General features: G+C 33.1%; 1 protein-coding gene and 1 non-coding gene across 2 annotated transcripts; both read left to right on the forward strand.

Annotated features, from left to right (window-relative positions):
• Positions 1–741: 741 nt before the first annotated feature.
• On the forward strand, positions 742–816 carry Trnat-ugu (transfer RNA threonine (anticodon UGU)). Its single transcript has one exon. It is a non-coding gene; the product is annotated as a tRNA-Thr (tRNA).
• A 10,383-nt stretch (positions 817–11,199) lies between these two features.
• Positions 11,200–14,696, forward strand: LOC132744176 (beta-1,3-galactosyltransferase 1-like). Its single transcript, XM_060732796.1, has 2 exons — positions 11,200–11,361; positions 13,684–14,696. Exons 1-2 carry the CDS (start codon positions 11,217–11,219, stop codon positions 14,694–14,696), a joined length of 1,158 nt encoding a protein of 385 aa, XP_060588779.1. The 5' UTR covers positions 11,200–11,216.
• Positions 14,697–21,336: the final 6,640 nt, after the last annotated feature.

The following is a 21,336-nucleotide window of genomic DNA, read 5'->3' on the forward strand; positions in this document are numbered from 1 at the left end:
GCTGCGGACGCGACGCTAAAAATGAGAATGGCGCAGGAAAATCGGCCAGCCAGACTAATATCGTATGAAAACAAAACTGTCCGTAAGAGGTTGGTTTTATAGGCATCCAGTCAAAATTAGTACCAACAGCAACAGGTTGCCCATTCCCTGTAAATTATGCATATTCTCCGGTTTTATCCAGTTCTTTATAGCTTTTTTTTCCACGTTATCTACTTACACAGTCCCTTTCCCACACAGATACGCATTTCTACTACCGTAAATTTAAATCCAATGAAAACAAAAAATCATAAATCTACTTAATATTAAAATGATTATTGGTAACTGAAAACAAAAAATGTGTTGCTATTTTATGAAATGCTGTTATTTACAGTATAATGGTAATTCAGTTCACTGATGAAGCGTAAAAAAAATAGATGTCATTTCGTCATTAGAATATTTGACAAGGGTGATTAACCAATCAGGGCAACATTGTGCATGATCAAAGGGTCTGTCGGCACAGAGGCATACAAGGAGCAAATAAAAATCGTAGTACAACAGTGTGACAGGAACATTTGGCGCAAATTAGGTACAATTAAAATGGATAATGCACAGTATTAGACATAAGTAGTAAGAACCAGCAATTGTGTGAATAAATTATGCAAATTAGAGTTTTGAGCAGCCAATAAAAATGTTTTGCCTGCAGTTAATATTAGGCAACGATTACGATGTAAATAAATACCACGCAGCATCATAAGTATGCCAGGCCCGCATAGCTCAATCGGTTAGAGCGCGAGACTTGTAATCTCGACATTGTGGGTTCGATTCCCGGGCTGGCCAACTAAAATTACTAATCAGTCTTTCGGATGAGACTTTAAATCGAGGTCCCGTGTATGGGTGCTTAAACACTTGGCACGCTAAAGAACCAGGAGAAGCTTCTGGAACTGGGGCATCTTTCTGTATCTGTAATTGCACTATCCTCCGAAAAATAAAATGACTAATACTCTTCTGGAGGGCTCGCCCATATGGGCAACCGGTGGCGAGTATAAATAAACGCAAATACACACAAAAGTTGACAGACATGTTAAAAATTTACTTTTCAAAATAGTTGCTTATATTTTTGAAATGTGTACATCAATTATAACATATGTTCACACCTTTTAATTTGAAAGTCAGAATCAAACTGCAAAAATTTAATTACATGTACTATTAAGTAGGATTTGTATAATAATGACAATTATCGCCGTTCAATAATTAACAGCCAAATATTCGTTGGTGCGTTTGTTTATTTAATTGCATTATTTGATTGTGAAACTTTGTTAAATAATAACATGTGTATTTATTAAATCTGTGAAATCTTGTTTAATTACATTAAGATGAGACTTAAATGAACATAGTAACGGGGCATCACTGGCCTGAAGTTGTGCGACCGGTAGACGTTGATTTTTTATTTGTTTCTTTATTTTTCATTACATTTGTATTTATTATTTTTGGATATTTTTTACGTATTTTGAACCAAAAAAATCTCCTCTATACCTCCTGTCAAAATTAATTTGTCTGGTCAATACTTTATTATATTAATATTTCGCTACGATTCTACTAGATTAAGATGTGGGGAAATGACATCACGCGCACCTGTTTTTATACGGCCAATACACAAACATGGCCGCGCCTACTGATTTGTAGAAATCGGTCATTTAGCGATTTAAATTTTGTTCTCATTCGTTTAATATCATTATTTGGCGGCAGAAAATTTGCAGATTTATTATTTATAGTATTCTTTTTCTGAAATCAAGTTTTTATTCTAACCTTGTCTTTCCCTTTAAAACACGTACAAATGTGTGCAAAACGACCCCATAATACGTACATCGGCATGACATCGAATGAATGATACTTTCACAAATTAACCATAATTTGGAAAATTTGTAAATTATTATTGCCTGTTTATAAAATAAATGACAAAAAATGTTTCCGTCGCAGACAGCAGTGGATTCGATCGCAACGCAGTGCGGTGGGCCCGATACCATTTTTGTATATCTTAAGAATTTAACTTGACGTAAGGCACTTTTCAATTGAGTACAGCCCTTTTCTTACTTTGGCATCTGAGAAACGTGTTTATTTGATGTTTAAAACGATATTTACTAGAACTATCACTAAATGTAATTAATACCCCCACAAGACTGCTTCGGAAATGAGGATGTTACTAGTAACAGAATACTTTGTAAAAGAATTGAAATATAGAGTTATGGTTGTGGGCAATTAAAGATAGTTGTGGTTCTTATATGTTGCATTTCCTTTCAATGTGGTTGGCCATTGATGAAGTTAAATTGAATTACCTTCTAATAAGTCCAGAAAGACAAAGAAAAGGAACAAAGGGCAATAACTCTATAAATACTGAAGATAGAGTTATAGTTCTTGTGCACTGCACTTCCTCTTATTGTGCTTGACTATTGTATGAAGTTGTTTTGAATTCCAACCAGTACGTTTTAAGTTATGCTCCTGATATGGAAAAGCATCAAAGGGCAATAACTCTGTATTTTATCAAAATGGAGTTATGGCTCTTGTGCACTGCACTTCCTTTTAATGTCCTTGACAACTGTATGGAGTTGTATTGAATTCCAAACAGTATTTTTCAAGTTATGCTCTGGACAAGGAAAAGTAACAAAGGGCAATAACTCTGTAATTAGTCAAGATGGAGTTATGGTTCTTGTGCACTGCACTTTCTCTCAATGTGCTTGACCATTGTATGAAGTTATATTGAATTCAAACCATTAGTCTTCAAGTTATGGTCCGGACAAAAAAGGCAATGGAAAAGTAACAAAGGGCAATAACTCTGTAATTACTTTAGATAGAGTTATGTTTCTTGTGTACTGCACTTCCCCTTATTGTGTTTGACAATTGTATGAAGTTGTTTTGAATTCCAACTAGTAGTTTTCAAGTTGTGCCCCGGACAAGGAAAAGTAACAAAGGGCAATTACTCTGTAATTAGTCAAGATAGAGTTATGGTTCTTATGCACTGCACTTCCTCTCAATGTGCTTGACCATTGTATGTACATGTAGTTATTTTGAATTCCAATCATTAGTCTTCAAGTTATGGTCCGGACAAAAAAATCTATGGAAAAGTAACAAATGGCAATAACTCTGTAATTACTTTAGATAGAGTTATGGTTCTTGTGCACTGCACTTCCCCTTATTGTGTTTGACAATTGTATGAAGTTGTTGAAATTCCAACCAGTTGTTTTCAAGTTATGCCCCGGACAAGGAAAAGTAACAAAGGACAATAACTCTGTAATTAGTCAAGATAGAGTTATTGTTCTTATGCACTGCACTTCCTCTCAATGTGCTTGACTATTGTACATGTAGTTATATTGAATTCAAACTATTAGTCTTCAAGTTATGGTCCGGACAAAAAAAAGCAATGGAAAAGCAACAAAGGGCAATAACTCTGTAATTACTTTAGATAGAGTTATGGTTCTTGTCCTTTGTGCAACATAAATTCAGGGCTGGGAATCAAAACTGCGTCGTATCCTACAAAATGTAAACAAACGCCGCCATCTTGGAGCGAAAAATGTATGTTTTTGTTTATAACTCATTTTGTTGGAAATGACTGCAAACCAAATATATGTATTAACACGCTACACTATTTTCCGCTTCGTTCGGTATATGTTGCTTACACAACTATTTTGTAAAACAAAAGTTATAGCGAACTTGCAACTCGAAGCGGGGCAGAATTTTTATTAAAATGTGTGGATACGACGCAGTTCATATTGCTTTATCTATCGTTTTTTCCTTCAAATCAATTATATACTCGTTTTCAGAGTTCAACATAAACTTCAAAACATAATTTTGCATCATTTACTAAACTTTCATTAAAAAGAGATGTTTATTTTCTAAGAAAATAATGACTTTTACGAAATGATACGACGCAGTTGAAAATTAAATATGATACGACGCAGTTGTATTTTCATTGCAGGCTGCATATTGGTTAAACTTTTTAAATTATGTGCTAGGTATGCTAATAACGTCCAACAACATTTCTTGTTCACGACTTAAGTCAAAAGCAGATGTCACTCATTGGTTTCATAAAAATGGAAATGTAATACAATTCTATTAAGGCTGCATTTTTCGGTCGCATTCTAGTACCTACCATAAGCATCTACAAATTCCGAAAAACTGTGCCAAATGCAATATGCATTGAAGCACGTGATCGCACACCCATATGACAACGTGTTCTAGTGTTGCCTTAGCATGCTTATAAACTTGTTCCCATGAGTTCGAAATAGGAGTGATTACTATTTTTGATACAAAATTCAATATTCCAGTGTAACCTCTCCTGGACCCTGTATTAATCAGGAATTACTTTTTTTATAAAAAAAGAGAAAGAATTACAAATTTTGAAAAGGTCTCTCGCTATCGGGAGAGAGCTATGCGCAAATTGCATGCCTATCTTTGTTACTTGTAATTAGCAATAATTTCTGTCAATTCCGTTATTACTTATGTCTTTTACGTGCCGATTTTATTGTATTCATTTTCTTAATAATCGGTGAGGACAGATGAGCTTTATTATTTGAAACTGAACATTAAATTTTTAAAATTATATTATAAATGGTTAAGCTACAATATATTTTTGCGAGTAGGTTATGCGTTCCGTTTAGTCATTTTATGTTCAGCGCCGAGAACTTTACCGCTGATTTTGTCGTATTGCATTTCTTTATCGCCGTTGGGAAAGGTCTACGGAATGTATTTTTTATATTTGCACTTAAGTATCATTCTTCTCCATCAAAAAACTTTAAATTTTCAAAATCGAGTTACATATGATACAACTACAAATTATTTTGTAAAGAAAGTGTCCGTTTTGCAAAGGTATTTTTACGCTGTGCACCGATAAATTTGATACAGATATAGGCAGACATGATCTTTCAACAGTATTGAAGAAGTTTTCACAATATTGAACAGAAAATTTAGGTCAGATTATCGCACCGAATTTTCAACAGACTAGAGACATGACATCTTAACATACCTTCATACTAAAGTGTGATTTTTATTTGATAATGAATTGCCTGAAAACTTAAACAAAAGTTTTCAGAAAACGACTTCACAGAGGATTACCCCCTGTTTACATTGAAAATTTCTCTGTTAGTCATACCGAAATAAGAAATTTAAATGTTATTCTCTTTATAATTAATTCAAATATTTATAATCTTAAAACTTCACGCCAGAAGTTCATAAAAAAGCTGCTTATTTGTACAGCTGACGTTAACAAATTTTGTTGAAAAAACAAATCAGACAGGTGTGTCCGACCGAGGCCGAGCTGTTTATGTTTACTGAATTCAAATCGCTTGGACTGAACTGCTATGAATTCGAAAACCACCAGGAACTTTTATTCTTTCATGTGGAAAACCTATCAAGCTAGTTTAAAAATGTCGATGGTTCTCTGCAGGTGCAACATTTTGCCTGAAATAATGCACAAAGGCGCACCTGAGGTCCTCGCCCCTAGTAAAGCTAATGTGTAGAGTGAAAGTTTGAAAAGAAGTCATTACCCAGAACATGCAGTTAGAGCGTAGCTAGCCAAAATGAATTCAAGTTAATAGATTTCTACATTTTTTTTGCAAAAAAAATAGGGATAATATTGAACATACAGGAAAATATAAGAACATATTTCAGATAAAATGATCAATTAGGTAACATGTTCATGTTTAACTGAAAAGTAGCTTCCGCAATGTAAACTTTCAAATTATATGTTATATTGGACATGACACAATGTATTCTTAATAACCAAAAGCAACAGAACATTGCTATACACCGCAAATGATCTGGTTTTTTTTATCTAGCGCAAGTGATAATTCCATAAAATAGAAATATATTGCCAAAATTATCCCTGTTGAAAAGACTGCCAAAAATACAACTGCGTCGTATCATATTTTATTTTCAACTGCGTCGTATCATTTCGTAAAAATCATTATTTTCTTAGAAAATAAACATCTCTTTTTAATGAAATTTTAGTAAATGATGCAAAATTATATTTCAAAGTTTATGGTGAACTCGGAAACGAATATATAATTGATTTGAAGGAAAAAACGATAGATAAAGCAATATGAACTGCGTCGTATCCACACATTTTAATAAAAATTCTGCCCCGCTTCGAGTTGCAAGTTCGCTATAACTTTTGTTTTACAAAATAGTTGTGTAAGCAACATATACCGAACGAAGCGGAAAATAGTGTAGCGTGTTAATACATATATCTGGTTTGCAGTCATTTCCAACAAAAAGAGTTATAAACAAAAACATACATTTTTCGTTCCAAGATGGCGGCGTTTGTTTACATTTTGTAGGATACGACGCAGTTTTGATTCCCAGCCCTGAAATTACTCATTTACAGATTTCTTAAATTTGTAAATATATATTTTTCGAAAGTAGTGGAGCCAAAGGGCAAGAGATGGAGCAAAAGGTTCGATGTTGAGCGCAAGGCGATATTAATTTGACGTATTAGGAGAAGCGTAGTCTATGATCATTTATTATATATGAAAGCTATAAAGTTAAAATAGACAGAAGAATCGAAGAATTTTAATATAGATACACACGATAAAATGCCCGATATCCAAGATCTGTATGACCATTTTCGAAAAATTAATTACGATGAAAGTCATAATGGAGATTCATTCATAAATCAAGACCAAAGTGCACAATATGATACCGAATGTTTAAACTGCCCAATCACTACCGTAGAAATAAATATGGTTATTAATAAATGTAAGAACTCAAAGACATCATCCCCCCAAGATAATATTATCAATGAATATATAAAATGTACAAAACACTTAATGCTTCCAATTTATTGTTTATTTTTTAACATGATCTTTAACTCAGGAATTATACCCGATACCTGGCTTATTGGGACCATTAAACCTATCTATAAAAAGAAAGGCTCACCTTTAAACCCAGAAAATTTTAGGCCAATAACTATTTTAAGCTGTCTAGGTAAAATCTTCACTGCTATACTTAATGAGAGAATGTCTACCTTTTTAGAGAGAAATAATATATTAAAAGAGAACCAAGCTGGTTTCAGGGCAAATTACTCAACAACAGATCATATTTTTACACTTAAATTTTTAATAGATGTTTTAAAATCTCAGAAAAAGAAATTGTTTTGCGCATTCATAGACCTTTTTTTAGCCTTTGATAAAATATGGAGGACTGGCCTCTGGGGCAAATTAATTAAGAATGGGATCGATGGAAAATTTTATAACATTATTTTAAACATGTATTCAGGTATTAAATCATGTATTTCTGTAAACGATATTACATCCCCATTTTTTAAAAGTAACTGTGGGGAAAATTTGTCTCCAGCGTTATTCTCTATTTATCTAAACGACCTAGAATCGCATCTTGGTTTAACCAATGATGGCATTATAATTGAACGACAAAATATTCAAGCTGACCTTTACCTTAAACTATTTGTGTTACTATATGCGGATGATACAATAATTGTAAGTGATAGTCCTGAATCATTACAAAAATTATTGAACGACTTTTACGAATATTGCTCTAAATGGAAACTTACAATAAATAAAAGTAAAACCATAATAATAATATTTGGATCGAATAAACCCGGTAATTTCCGCTTCCTTCTATTGAAATAATAAAGGAATATAAATACTTAGGAGTACTTTTCTCAGCTTCTGGAAGATTTCGTAATGCTAGAAAATATTTAGTAAATCAAGCAAATAAAGCAATGCATATACTTTATTCAAAAATATTTAATCTTGATATCCCAATTGATTTACAGTTGAAATTATTTGACCAAACTATTGTTCCTATACATGTACTTACTTTTAACTGCGAAGTTTGGGGATTCGAAAATCTAGATTTAATTGAAACGGTACAAAATAACTTCCTAAGAACTATTACTAAAAGCAAAAAAAGTACACCATTATATATGCTATACGGAGAGCTTGGGCGCTATCCAATGGACATAGTCATTAAATCGAGGATGGTTAATTATTGGTGTAAATTAGTTATGGGTAACAGAAATAAAATTTCTAAAGTATGTTATGATATAATGCTCAATTCTGACACAAGTTTTAAATGGTCACAGTGTATTAAACAAATTTTAAATAATACAGGTAACACATAAATATGGGAAAACCAAATGAATATCAATCTTAAAAATTTCAGTATGACAATAAAACGTACATTAATTGACCAATTCTTGCAAACCTGGAATAGTTCACTTACAGGTTCTTCTAAAGGTCTGACATACCAATCATTCAAATCCGATAATAATTTCGAACAGTACCTCATTGCATTACCTAATTATCTTAGATTGACCTTTTTCACTTAAGAACAGGTAACCACAGGCTCCCTATAGAAACAGGCAGGTGGAGGCAGTCTTTTGTCCAACATGCTGAACGAAAGTGCCAACACTGTCAACTAAACGATTTGGGAGACGAGTTTCATTATATTCTCAAATGTCCTTTTTTCCTAGCTTCTAGGAAACGTTATATAAAACCGTACTATTTCAATAGGCCCAATATGCTTAAATTTTCAAACATAACATAACATTTCAAAATGGCGTGAACAATTGCGTTACACGTACCTGCTCGTAAACATTTGTTCGCGATAGAACTGAAAATATTCGATTTTGTCGAATTTGCACGGACACACGTTTTTAAATGTACATAACCGTGCCAAAAATCATGATTGACCTCGAATAAGTGGCATCCTGTATTATGCCATGCAAACATGTGTATGATTCAATGGTCTGGCCTCATCCAAATTTGGAACTCAAATAATGGAATCTACATGGCAGCCATAGGTAACACCTTCGCGATTACATTTATAAAGCTATAGTTGTTGAAAGGATATCACACTTCATTAGTTGTCTTTAAAAGGTATATATATATATCTCGGTCTCAACACTTGATCATGTCTATTTTAACTTCTATAGCTTCTATAGCTATCATATATAATAAATCATAGACTACGCTTCTCCTAATACGTCAAATTAATATCACCTTGCGCTCAGCATCGAACCTTTTGCTCCATCTTTTGCCCTTTGGCTCCACTACTTTCGAAAAATATCGATTTACAAATTTAAGAAATCCTTCGGGAGTAATTTATGTTGCACAAAGGACATGTTCTTATTACGGGTTGATATTTTACTAATACACATTTTCAAGAAATCCGAAGGGTATGGCATTTCTATGGTTGGGAAGTTCAATATTCTACAAATCGTCGTTCGCTTCGTCAGGGAGAAAAGTTCTCCCGGGCTTAATATAACTTTGTTTTTGTAACAGATTAGATAATTGGAAGCCTAAATCAATCCTACAAGGAACTACATTTTCCGTTTTTCGAAAAAAATACAACTTAAATGAATAACAAGACAAAAACATAAACAATACTTACAATTAGCCGTTTAAATCGGCCTTCCGCTCTATCTCGGAAATGCCGTTCGCTCGTTTTACCGTACACCACAATTTCGAAGTGGAGCGACAGTTTGCCGGGCGTGTATGTATATAGTGCTTCGACGGGAGCGATGTATTTCTTGAAAATTGTGTGCAAGAAGAAAAGTCGATACTATATCGAATTTCTTTTTATAGTCGACTTCTATTTTTCATAGTACTTCATAGAACGGCATAGTGACGTAATAAAGTGAGTGATTATGAGGCCAAATAAATCCAATGAAACGCTGTATTTCTTGAAAATTATGTTATATTATCGTAAGATTTTTTGTGAAAATGTCTGCTATCTTAACTGTTGAATCATTTCATTTTTCAAGGTGTGATTTATTATTATGTGTTTGTTGTTAAATACTTAGTTGAAACTATGGATGGAAAAAAATGTTTTAAAAGTCTTTATCCTAAAGATGTGTAAACTGTACATGTATCTCTATTACATTGTCTTTCGTGAATGTATATATTATTAGTTTATATGTAAATGATTCAAAGTCTTTGAAAATGCTTCTTTAAGTGACTTGCAGGCCCGACGTGGCCGGGTGTTTTGAAAAACAATTATATTCTATGTACATAAAATTATGTCGCTACAATAAAACTAATTTATGTTAGTAGCAAATTGGAATAAAAGCGAAAACGTAAACGTTCAGTTTGAAATATCCATTCATATGTGAAATGTGCTACACTTCTAAGTTCTTTATCAAAATATGTAGTCCGTATACAGAGAAAAAAAATAAATTTATTATATACTTAGAAATGAAATATTGAGAAATATTGATGAAATAAAATGCGTATTTTCATTTTCCGTATTTTCACTGTAAAAATTTATTTTTCACTGCAGTGAAACATATTTTCCGTATTTTCACTGGTGTCTTGCCGGACTACTTTCTTTTAAATTCTGCCAGTACACAAAATTTAAGGGAAAGTCTTTCAAATTTTAATGTCAAAAAAGAGGAATATGTACATAATAAAAACAGAAAATTCAAGTTTTTTCTATAAATACATGATTTATTTTCATCTTGTGGCCTGAAAATTACCATATTTCACTCGTGGCTACCGCCACTCATGAAACATTTATTTTCATACCACTCGATGAAAATAAATCATGTATTTATAGACAAAACTTGAATATCCTCTATGTATTATACTAATTTAACTTGTATATTTCAAATATCTACTTCGAGGTTTTTGATTAATATGTATTGAAAGCACATGATAGTTGTTTTACTGAATATAGTAACACATGTTTATAATACATGTATATACATTTAATGAAAAGTGGCAGATAACATGATTGTGCTGTACGATCATTTGTACAGATAATTCCCAACAAGCAACTGACAGATTTTATTTCAATATATATTTTCTTTAACAGTGAGCAATGATAAAGTGATAAATCTATCAGTTCAAAAACTTTAATTATCACTATTTTGGAATAATCTGAAATTTTGGTCCAGCCAAAACGGTTGTCGGTATGACTATGTCCGTTGGCAACCCATCAGAATGTTCTAATATATTCCTTCACAAAATTTCGCCAAACGGTGTGACTTTTTGCGACAGTTTACAAAGATTATGAGCAATGAAACTGCTTCAAATGTCAAGTAGAAATTATCAATTTGGCCCGCTTTTCTCAAAGAAATAAAACATTTAGGCAAAAAAAAAATCGAGGCAAAAATACTGCTTGCGAAACAACAAAAGTAACGTTACACACCACGTGATATAGACAGATGTTGTTGACAACAAATTTATATTTGATTAGTACGCACGAATGTAAAGAAGTAAATAAAAATGAAAACGAAATTAATCAGATATTCAGTGAAATTATTTGTTTTATGTATCTTTTTGGTCGTTGGTATTAACGTTTTATTAGTTGACAAAACCAGGAAGGCTGTATTAAATTATACAATGAACGACAGTACACATGGAATAATTGGTAAGGATCTTAACAAAGATAAAATATTATTTGTGATTTTCACAATTATGACATGGCAACTGAAAAATGTATTTGTGAAGTTAGTAAGATAGCCGGAGCAGCCGGAACACATTTTTGGCCCCCATATGGATCTCAAAATTGAGCATCGGTAAACAATATACAAATGTATGTGAATTTCCGCTGATGAGCGCTGTAACACCAAAATTTTAAGGAGAAAATCACAGGGTAAGTTTTCAACTTTTTAAACACATAATTAATTCAAAGCTTTTTAAAAAAAATCGAAATGTGATTCGACTCTCCTGACTTTCATATATTAACCCATTTTTGTTCCGGATTTCAATGCAGTCTTCGTCGGGATACTTTTACCGTCGTTGATTCTGGTGTGCCCAAAACATGCAATGCATATGAAGAAAATGTCGCTAAATGGACTCAAAATAAAGAGTTTTCACAAAACGATGCTCAACATTCAAACAAATCCTTATTGAAAATTTATTCAGATTTGGCTCAAAATAAATTACCGGTCAAAATTTCATTGCCATGCAAATGTTTTTTAATTATGCGGTGTTTACTCGACACGATCTCGAGTAGAATATTTCTTTTGACGGCAGTTTGTATGAAGAAGTTTAATTACTTGTAATTCACTGAAGGACAGTCAATTAGAAAATACTTGTGCCTGTGAGTGAAAATCTATTAATTAAATACATGTGTGGGAATCTTGAAGTGATGTTTATCTAAATTTATGGAAAAAATATATGATACGATAGCTTTACAAAGATTTGGCCAATTTCATTTGTCATCTGTTTAATATATTATAGTTTGGCTTGTCCAAGTAACGTTTCCTCAGAGAGGAATTATTTATCATAACGGTAGTATTCACTCAAAAATTATAATATACTCGGTATTTTTAGGATTTTTATTGCTAGCATCGGATAGTAAGCCTATTGATGTAGTGATATTTAATTAGAATACACATGGAATAATTTATAAACCAAAGCTACTAAACCTTAATTGTTCATTTAAATTAGCTACTCAATAATTATATATAAGTGATACGTAGTTTTATAGATGGTTTTCCATATCACCTATGGATCTCTTAAGTACATAAGAAGCTCGATTGCAATTTTGACCAGCAATTTCCTTATTTTGAACCAAATCTTGACAAATGATTCAATAAGGGTTCGTTAGAATGTTTAGCATCGTTAGGTGGTAATATTTTGTGTAAACTTTGTATTTTGAGTCCGTTCAGCGACATTTTCTTCTTAAGCAATGCAAGTTTTGGGCACACCAGAAACCACGACCGAAAAAAATATCTCGACGAAGACTGCATAAAAATCCGATGCAAATGGTTAAATATAGAGAAAAGTCAGGAGGGTAGAATCACATTTCGATTTTCTTTCAAAAAGCTATGAATTTTTTTATAAATGTTTAAAAGTTGAAACTTAATCCTGTGGTTGATCTATTTTCTCCTTACATATGGTGTTACAACGCACAAATGGATCAGCGGATATTCGCATATTACAATCTTAAAAACACTCATTCGGAACTGCCTCGGCTATCATCTACAATAACTAGTCCTTATCCGAAGACTGACGGATAGTGCCGAGTAGTTGCGATTGAAAAACACTTTGGATTACAGGTTCTCTGGTCATTAATTGTAATTTTTGGCATGTTTTGCACATGGTATTTTTTTATATAAATGGTCGAATAAATTTGTCATATTTGATTGAAATTTATTAATACATGTACTAATTTAAATGTTCGTTCATCAACTATGAATGGCCTGGTTTGATACCCACTACGGCTTCAAAAGTCTGTTAATATCTTTAATATCTGGAAAAAAGTGATCCCTCGGATACATTAAAAACATCAAAATTACATGAAAATCGCATATTCGGTTGGATTGAGTCTGTACATGAGGGATAATGAATAAGTGCGACATTCCTCACGCCCCCTACCACCGGCTTGAGCGGTACTCAATCCTCTACACTAAATGGACTCAATGAACCCATAAAATAAAATGTAGGGAACTTTGCATTTTAAGTGGAAATATATTGATTTTACATTTGCATAGATTTGAAAACGCTTTGACGATTTGCCGCCTTTTAATATAATCATTATGCGAACTTTTTTAGAACAACCCTCTTTTATGTATGTAACTGGAAATGTTTTCTATCGAACATGTTTATTTTCAGGCCGACTAGATGCAAGCTTGAAACAGATTTAAGTGCAACTTATTCGTTTTACTTGAACAAATAACTCATGTTTTCAATAAAACACAATTACCTTTTATTTACTATTGCTTTTTTTTAATTCCCTTTAAAGGTGATGCTTCCAAAGAAAGTGCAAATAGCGGAGAGGGTCATCTTTTGGAAAAAAAGAATGGAATAGTTTTGACGAATGACATCTTCGAAGTAAAGCTGAAGCCAGGACTGATGGAACTAATAAATCCTACAACACCAAAATATGCACTTACAATAAATGCATCTTATCTTCTAGAAAATAAAGAACTGTGCTCGTCATTTAAAAACTTAACAATTCTCATCATTGTCTTGTCTTCACCAAACAATGTTCAAAGGAGAAAGATCATCAGAGAGACATGGGGTAATTCAAGATTTTATTCAAGTTACGGGACAGTCAAAGTATTATTTCTCCTCGGCAGTGTTTATAATACAAACATTCAAGATAAAATAAAGGACGAATTCAACCTTTATGAAGATATACTTCAAGGAAGTTTCATAGATTCATACCATAACTTGACACACAAAACTATAATGGGATATAAATGGTTGACTGAACGTTGTAGAAATGCTAAATATATCATCAAAGCAGATGATGATGTTGTAATAAATTTGTTCAATGTTTTCCAAAGCAGTATGCTTGATATATCTTTTGATCAGAATCATGTTCATTGCCTTCGATTCTACAACCCTCCAATCGTCCGAGCAAAAAGCAGCAAATGGTATGTTGAACCGCATCAATTTAGAGGAACAAAACATTACAGTCCATATTGTCTGGGACAATACGTGATGTTCCTTAACGACATCGTCCCATCTCTGTATAAATCTGCATCCTCCACACCATTCTTCTGGATTGACGATGTTTTCAATTATGGTATCGTTATGAACAATATCCCTGGGTTAAAATACAAGCAAATAAAATCGAACGAGGTTGTGTCATACTCAAAGTTGACCACACTAAAATGCTGGAAACATTTGGTGCCAAGGTGCAGTCATGTGTATATAACATTAGACAACGAATCACAGACAAGGGCTGTTTGGCTAAATATAGTTCGCCAAAATCAGCGGAGTGAAAAAAACACAACCACTAAAATATAAATATAAAATATAATGACCTCAAATGCTGGAAACATTTGGTGCCAAGATGTCCTCACGTGTATATAATCGTAGATGACGAATCACAGACACGGTCTGTTTGGATCAAATATAATTCGCCAATACCAGTGGAGAATGAAAACAAAACACAATAACATAAATATATAAAATGTCATATGTGTTGTATTGTTGATTTGTTTATGTAATATATTGATTGGTTTAAACTTAATCAAGAGCAGGTGCGTATATAAAGTGATGTAAATGAAGAAAACAAGTTGTTGTTGCATGTACTAGAAATACCGAGCATGCGAAAACAAGTATTCTAAACACGTTCTGTTCAAATAATACTGCAATATGTATGAAGTGTATGTGTTTTGTAATAAAATGTATTTGAATTAATACTTCAAAATGACATTAAGTTTTCAATCCTGGTACAAAGGATACCACTGGATTAACCTATTTTATGAAATTGCGTCAAATTTGCAAAACTGTTTGACTTTATGTTCCACTAATACTATATTTCTGTAACGGGAAAATAAAAAGGAGTCTACATAAGTTCAATATATACTATCATTAAATATATTATTATCTACCTCATGTGAATACGAGGTCTTCCTTCACCAGTAATGCTAGAACGTCGCCATATGAGCTTTACTGTGTTGGTGTGACGTAAACCTCAACAAAAAGCATAAGGAGAGAAAGGTTTCATGACCCTGTTGCCCTGGTCGTCACTTTGTTTAAATAGATTTACATTGTGAAACAATGAATTACGTAAGACTGTGTGGAATTACAATGCCAAGAGCTTAGATATTTGCCATAAAGAATTTCGTATCAGACATCTACAAAATTATGCAGACTGGCACAAACATTATAAACCTCATTACTGGCTTTAACCTGTGGTAGCAATGTATCTCAGGTGAGTGATCCAGGGTCATCATGGCCCTCTTGTTTAAGGCTTTATTTGTCAGACTTTAAACCATAACAGTACGGATTCCGTTTAATGTTTTAGATAGAAAATACCAAAACATCGCGGCTTTCATTTCATGTTTTGCATAAAGAATAGTGAAACATTACGGCTTCCGTTAAATGCTCTGCACATAAAAAACCCAAAACACCGCTTACATTTGAAGCTTTCCATAAAAATTCCGAAACATTACGACTGCTTTTCGATGATTTTCATCAAAACCCTGAAACAGTATAGCTTCCATTTGATGTTTTGCATGAAAATTGTTTTGCATTTTGCCAAATAAAAAGCTTGTAACTACTAGTATTATATAGGTACGCTTGGGACTACTTTATCCCAAACTTTACTTAAGGTGCCAGCAAAAATTTGTAAATGTAATTTATAATATAACTTAAATATTATTTATTAACTGAATGAAAGTTATCGAATACTTAGTACTTGTATTCATTTTTCAATATTCGGAAATTCGAAACACCACCAAAATAAAAATATATGTTTCTGTACTTCCGTCCCGAAGATACAACTTTCAACAGATATACAGAGAACATAACAGAGGGTATTCATTTCTGTTTTATTCAATTTTGCTAATAGCTCATAATGGTTTAATAGGTATGGTACTTTATACGAGGGCTGTTCGAAAAGAATTGCTTATTGTCTTCTACCTCGTGATCCCCCATGGGACACGATAAAAACCAATAAATACCTGTATAGGGTAATTCAATACCTACACAACGGCGTATAAATGTACATGTTAGACTAAGTGTAAGACATACAATTTGCCATTTAGTAAAAATGGTTGGTAGAAGCGTCAACAAAAAAGATGAAATACGGGCTTACATCATAGCTCGCTCAAAACTGGGTTGCTCTTTGAAGCAGTTGATGACTGAACTCTCTACTGCTTATGGGCCTTCTTGTGTGTCTTATGACACAGTTAGGCAATGGAAAAAGAAATATGAGTCTGGTGTAGAGTGCATCAAAAATGCACCAAAATCAGGTAGGCCAAAATCTGCATCTCGTAACGAAATCGTTTCCAAAATAAAGGATATCATTGAAGGAGACGCCAGATTTACAGTTCGTGATATTGCATGAAAGACAGGCATATCACTATCAACGGTTCACTTTATATTTAAGAAGCATTTCAAAAGTCAGAAAGATTTCTGCTAGATATGGGTGCCACATCTATTGACCGATGAACAAAAGAGGCAACGGGTAATGGTGGCCAAAAAGCTGCTTCAAATGTTTCCAAAATATGACAAAAAAACAGTTGACCAATGTCGTCACAGGTGATGAAACTTGTGTCCATTATTTTGAGCCTGTCAGAAAAGTATACAAAATCTGTGCCACTAAACACAACAAACGCCCAATAATTGCCAAACGCTCTTTGAGTGCAAAGTTTTGTATGCAATTTTCTTCCCTGGTGAAGGAGTCGCAATAAAAGTGACGGTGAAAAGGGCAAAAGTGTCACTGGGAAGTACTATAAAGACGTAGTACTTAAGAAACTGAAAAGTATTATAAGAAACGACGCCCTCTCACTGATTTTAAGCATATCCATCTTCTACATGACAATGCCCCCGCTCATACCTCCGCAATAGTTTCGGCGTTTTTGAAGAAAGACAAAGTAACTGTTTTGCCCCCCCCCCCGTATTCTCCAGACCTTGCCCGTGTGATTTCTTTTTGTTTCCGAAATTGAAATCCTTCCTTGCTGGGGGGAAATACAAGTCTCGACAGGCACTTCGATCTGTCATTCATCAGTACCTTAATACTGTGCCCAAATCAGCGTACCGTGACGCCTTCAAGAAGTGGATACATCGGCTGAAACTTTGCATTTCTAGTCACAGGGAGTACTTCGAGGGCATGAAATGAACACTTTTTCAGTGAGCGATGATAAAGTGATAAATCTATCAGTTCAAAAACTTTTATTATCACTATTTTGGAATAATCTGAAATTTTGGTCCAGCCAAAACAGTTGTCGGTATGAATACGTCCGTTGACAACCCATCAGAATGTTCTAAAATATTCCTTCACAAAATTTCGCCAAACGGTGTGACTTTTTGCGACAGTTTACAAAGTTTACAAAGATTATGAGCAATGAAACTGCTTCAAATGCCAAGTAGAAATTATCATTTTGGCCCGCTATTCTCAAAGAAATAAAACATTTAGACCAAATCGAGACAAAAATACTGCCTGCGAAACAACAAAATTAACGTTACACACCACGTGATGTAGACAGATGTTGTTGAAAACAAATTTATATTTGATTAGTACGCACGAATGTAAAGAAGTAAATAAAAATGAAAACGAAATTAATCAGATATTCAGTGAAATTATTTGTTTTATGTATCTTTTTGGTCGTTGGTATTAACGTTTTATTAGTTGACAAAACCAGGAAGGTTGTATTAAATTATACAATGAACGACAGTACACATGAAATAATTGGTAAGGATCTTAACAAGATAAAAGAACTATTTGTGATTTTCACAGTTATGACATGGCAGCTGAAAAATATATCCGTGAAGTTAGCCAGATAGCCGGAGCAGCCGGAACACATTTTTGCCTAGTCCGGCTGTTCCGAGGATGAGGGGTGAACCCCCATATGGATCTCAAAATTGAGAATCGGTAAAAAATACATGTGAATTTCCGCTGATCCATATGTGCCCTGTAACACCAAAATGTGAAGGAGAAAATAAATCAATCGCAAGGTAAGTTTTCAACTTTTTAAACACACATAATTATATAGGCCTAATTCAAAGCTTAAAAAAAAACGAAATGGGATTCTATTCTCCTGACTTTCCTATATTAACCCATTTTTGATCCGAATTTTAATGCAGTCTTCGTCTGGATACTTTTTCCATCGTGGATTCTGGTGTGCCCAAAACATGCAATGCGTACGAAGAAAATGTCGCTTTAAACGCACTCAAAATACAGAGTTTTCACAAAACGATGCTAAACATTCAAACAAATCCTTTATTGAAAATTTATTGAGATTTGCCTCAAAATAAAAGAATCCTCGGTCAAAATTCCATTACCATACAAATATCATTTTGATTATACACAAGAGTAGAAGGGCATTTTTATGAAGAAGTATAATTACTTGTAATTCTCTGCATGACAATCAAATCGAAAATACTTGTGCCTGTGAGTGAAAATCTATTAATTAAATACACATGTACGTGGGGATCTTGAAGTGATGTTTATCTAAATTTATGGAAAAAATATATGATACGATAGCTTTACAAAGATTTGGCCAATTTAAAAATTTTTTATCTGTTTAAAAAATATTATAAGTTTTGTTTAAAAAAATTTTTTTCCCGAAAATTTAAAATGAAAATACTAAAACTACATCAGAAAACAAAAAATAAAATTCAAAAAAAAGATTTAGAAAAAACCAAATTTATTAAAAAATTTTTCCCCCTTAAATTTTAAATTTGGGCTTTTACAAAATTGTTTTCCCCCAGGGGGGGGAATTTTTTATCAAAACGTTGTATTCGCTCTGTGTCCTTTTTTAAATACTCGTAATTTTTGGTTTTTATTGGGCAATCGTGTAAGCCCATTGAATTTAGTGTATTTAAATTGAAAAACCCTGGAAAAATTTTAAACCAAAACTACTAAAACCCTTTTTTGTTCTTTAATTAGGCCCAATCAATAAATTTTAATATAAGTGATACGTAGTTTTATAGAATGGGTTTTTTCGCATACACTATGGATCTTTAAGTACAAGAAGCTCGATTGCAATTTTGACCAGCAATTTCCTTATTTTGAACCAAATCTTGACAAATGATTCAATAAGGGTTCGTTTAGAATGTTTGCATCGTTAGGTGGTAATATTTTGTGTAAACTTTGTTTTTTGAGTCCGTTCAGGCGACATTTTCTTCTTAAGCAATGCAAGTTTTGGGCACACCAGAAACCACGACCGAAAAAAATATCTCGACGAAGACTGCATAAAAATCCGATGCAAATGGAAAGTCAGGAGGGTAGAATCACATTTCGATTTTCTTTCAAAAAGCTATGAATTTTATATAAATGTTTAAAAAATGAAAACTTACCCTGTGAATAATCTATTTTCTCCTCACATATATACGGTGTTACAACGCACATATTGGATCAGTGGAAATTCAGATATATTAATCATATACATAATGGTTCGTATGTCTTTTTTTAAAAAAAAAAATTTTGGCTCCCCGTTTAAAAACCCTTTTTTCCCTTCCCCAACGTGGGTTTTTAAAAAAACCTAAAAAGGAAAAATTTTTTATTTTCATTTTTAAAAAAAGTAAAAAAAGTAATTCCCTCCTGTTTCAAATTTATTTTTTTTTATTTATTCCCCTTTTACGGAGCCCTTCCCCCCGGACATTAATAAAAGGGGGCCCCTTAAACCCCCCTTTCCCGTTATTGGTATTAAAATTTTTTAATTTTGAACCCTCTTTTCAAAAATTTTTTACCCCCCCCCCCTTTTTTTTGGGAAACCCCCCAAAAAAATGAAAAAATCGCCCCTATTTCCGGACCCAAACCCACCTGGGTTTTTGTTTGCGAAATTGTCCATTAAAAAAGTGGCCACTTTTTTCCGGGGCCCCGCCCCTTTTTCAAAAAAGGTACATCAAGGGGGTGCCGAAGAGGGGAGTCATATAAAAATTCGTTCCTAAATTCACCTTTCTGCCAGGTTTGATTGACAGGTCTAAAATTATCCAATCAACTTATAGCAAGTTGATTGATGAAAACAACAAGTATTAGCATTTCCAAAAAATGCTTGGAATCGCCGTTCAGCCATAAATAGTTTTAAAACTCGCCCGAAGAAAGAATTTTTAAAGTTTTCTTCCTTAAGTGCAAATTTTGGAAAGAAAACAAAAATATATAGAGGATATTTCAAGTTTTTTTCTATAAATACATGATTTATTTTCATCGAGTGGTATGAAAATAAATATTTCTTGAGTGGCGGTAGCCACGAGTGAAATATGGTAATTTTCATGCCACAAGATGAAAAAATCAGTGTATTTAATAGAAAAACTTGAATTTTCTGTTTTATTATATACATTTTTCTCTTTCTGGACTTTAAAATTTGAAAGACTTTCCCTTAAATTTTGAGTACTGGCAGAATTTAAAAGAAAGTAGTTCGGCAGGTCACCAGTGAAAATACGGCAAAATATGTTTCACTGCAGTGAAAAATAAATTTTTACAGTGAAAATACGGAAAAATGAAAATACGCATTTTATTTCATCAATATTTCTCAAATGTTTCATTTAAAAGTATATAAAATTCTTTTTTATACTAAATTCTCTAATCAGAATGACATGTAGCAAAAATATTGCAATTTACTGTGTTAATCCTGCAAGAGACTAAAGACTGGTTCTGAGTTCGTACATTGATAATGGTATGAATTGTACGAATAAGTAACCGACAAAACATGGCGGTTGGGGCGAGTCCATTTAAATCCCTCATTGAAGTTTTTGACGTCCATTTTTTTTATCATGTGATACTGAATTATTCGCTTTGATTGGCTAAAGGCAGGCAGTGTACAGGTAGAACTGTTCAAATCTTGTCAAGTGTATATATGGCCATCCAGGAAGGAACGGCGATAATAATTACAAATGACTCTTTGGCTTTCCAACAGAGCTATATTCATTCTGGTCTTTGACATGTTTTGCACCGTGCAAGTACTGTGGGTTTTTTCCATATAAATGGTCGAAT

Source organism: Ruditapes philippinarum, unplaced genomic scaffold (genome assembly GCF_026571515.1).
Source record: "Ruditapes philippinarum isolate M1 unplaced genomic scaffold, ASM2657151v2 ctg2420_1_1_1_1, whole genome shotgun sequence".
Taxonomy (NCBI): Eukaryota; Metazoa; Mollusca; class Bivalvia; order Venerida; family Veneridae; genus Ruditapes; species Ruditapes philippinarum.

Coding starts and splice junctions, on each gene's coding strand:
- LOC132744176 (XM_060732796.1), top strand. CDS start 11,217: ATGAAAACGAAATTAATCAGATATTCAGTGAAATTATTTGTTTTATGT. Junction 11,362..13,683: donor CAGTACACATGGAATAATTG/GTAAGGATCTTA, acceptor TTCCCTTTAAAG/GTGATGCTTCCAAAGAAAGT.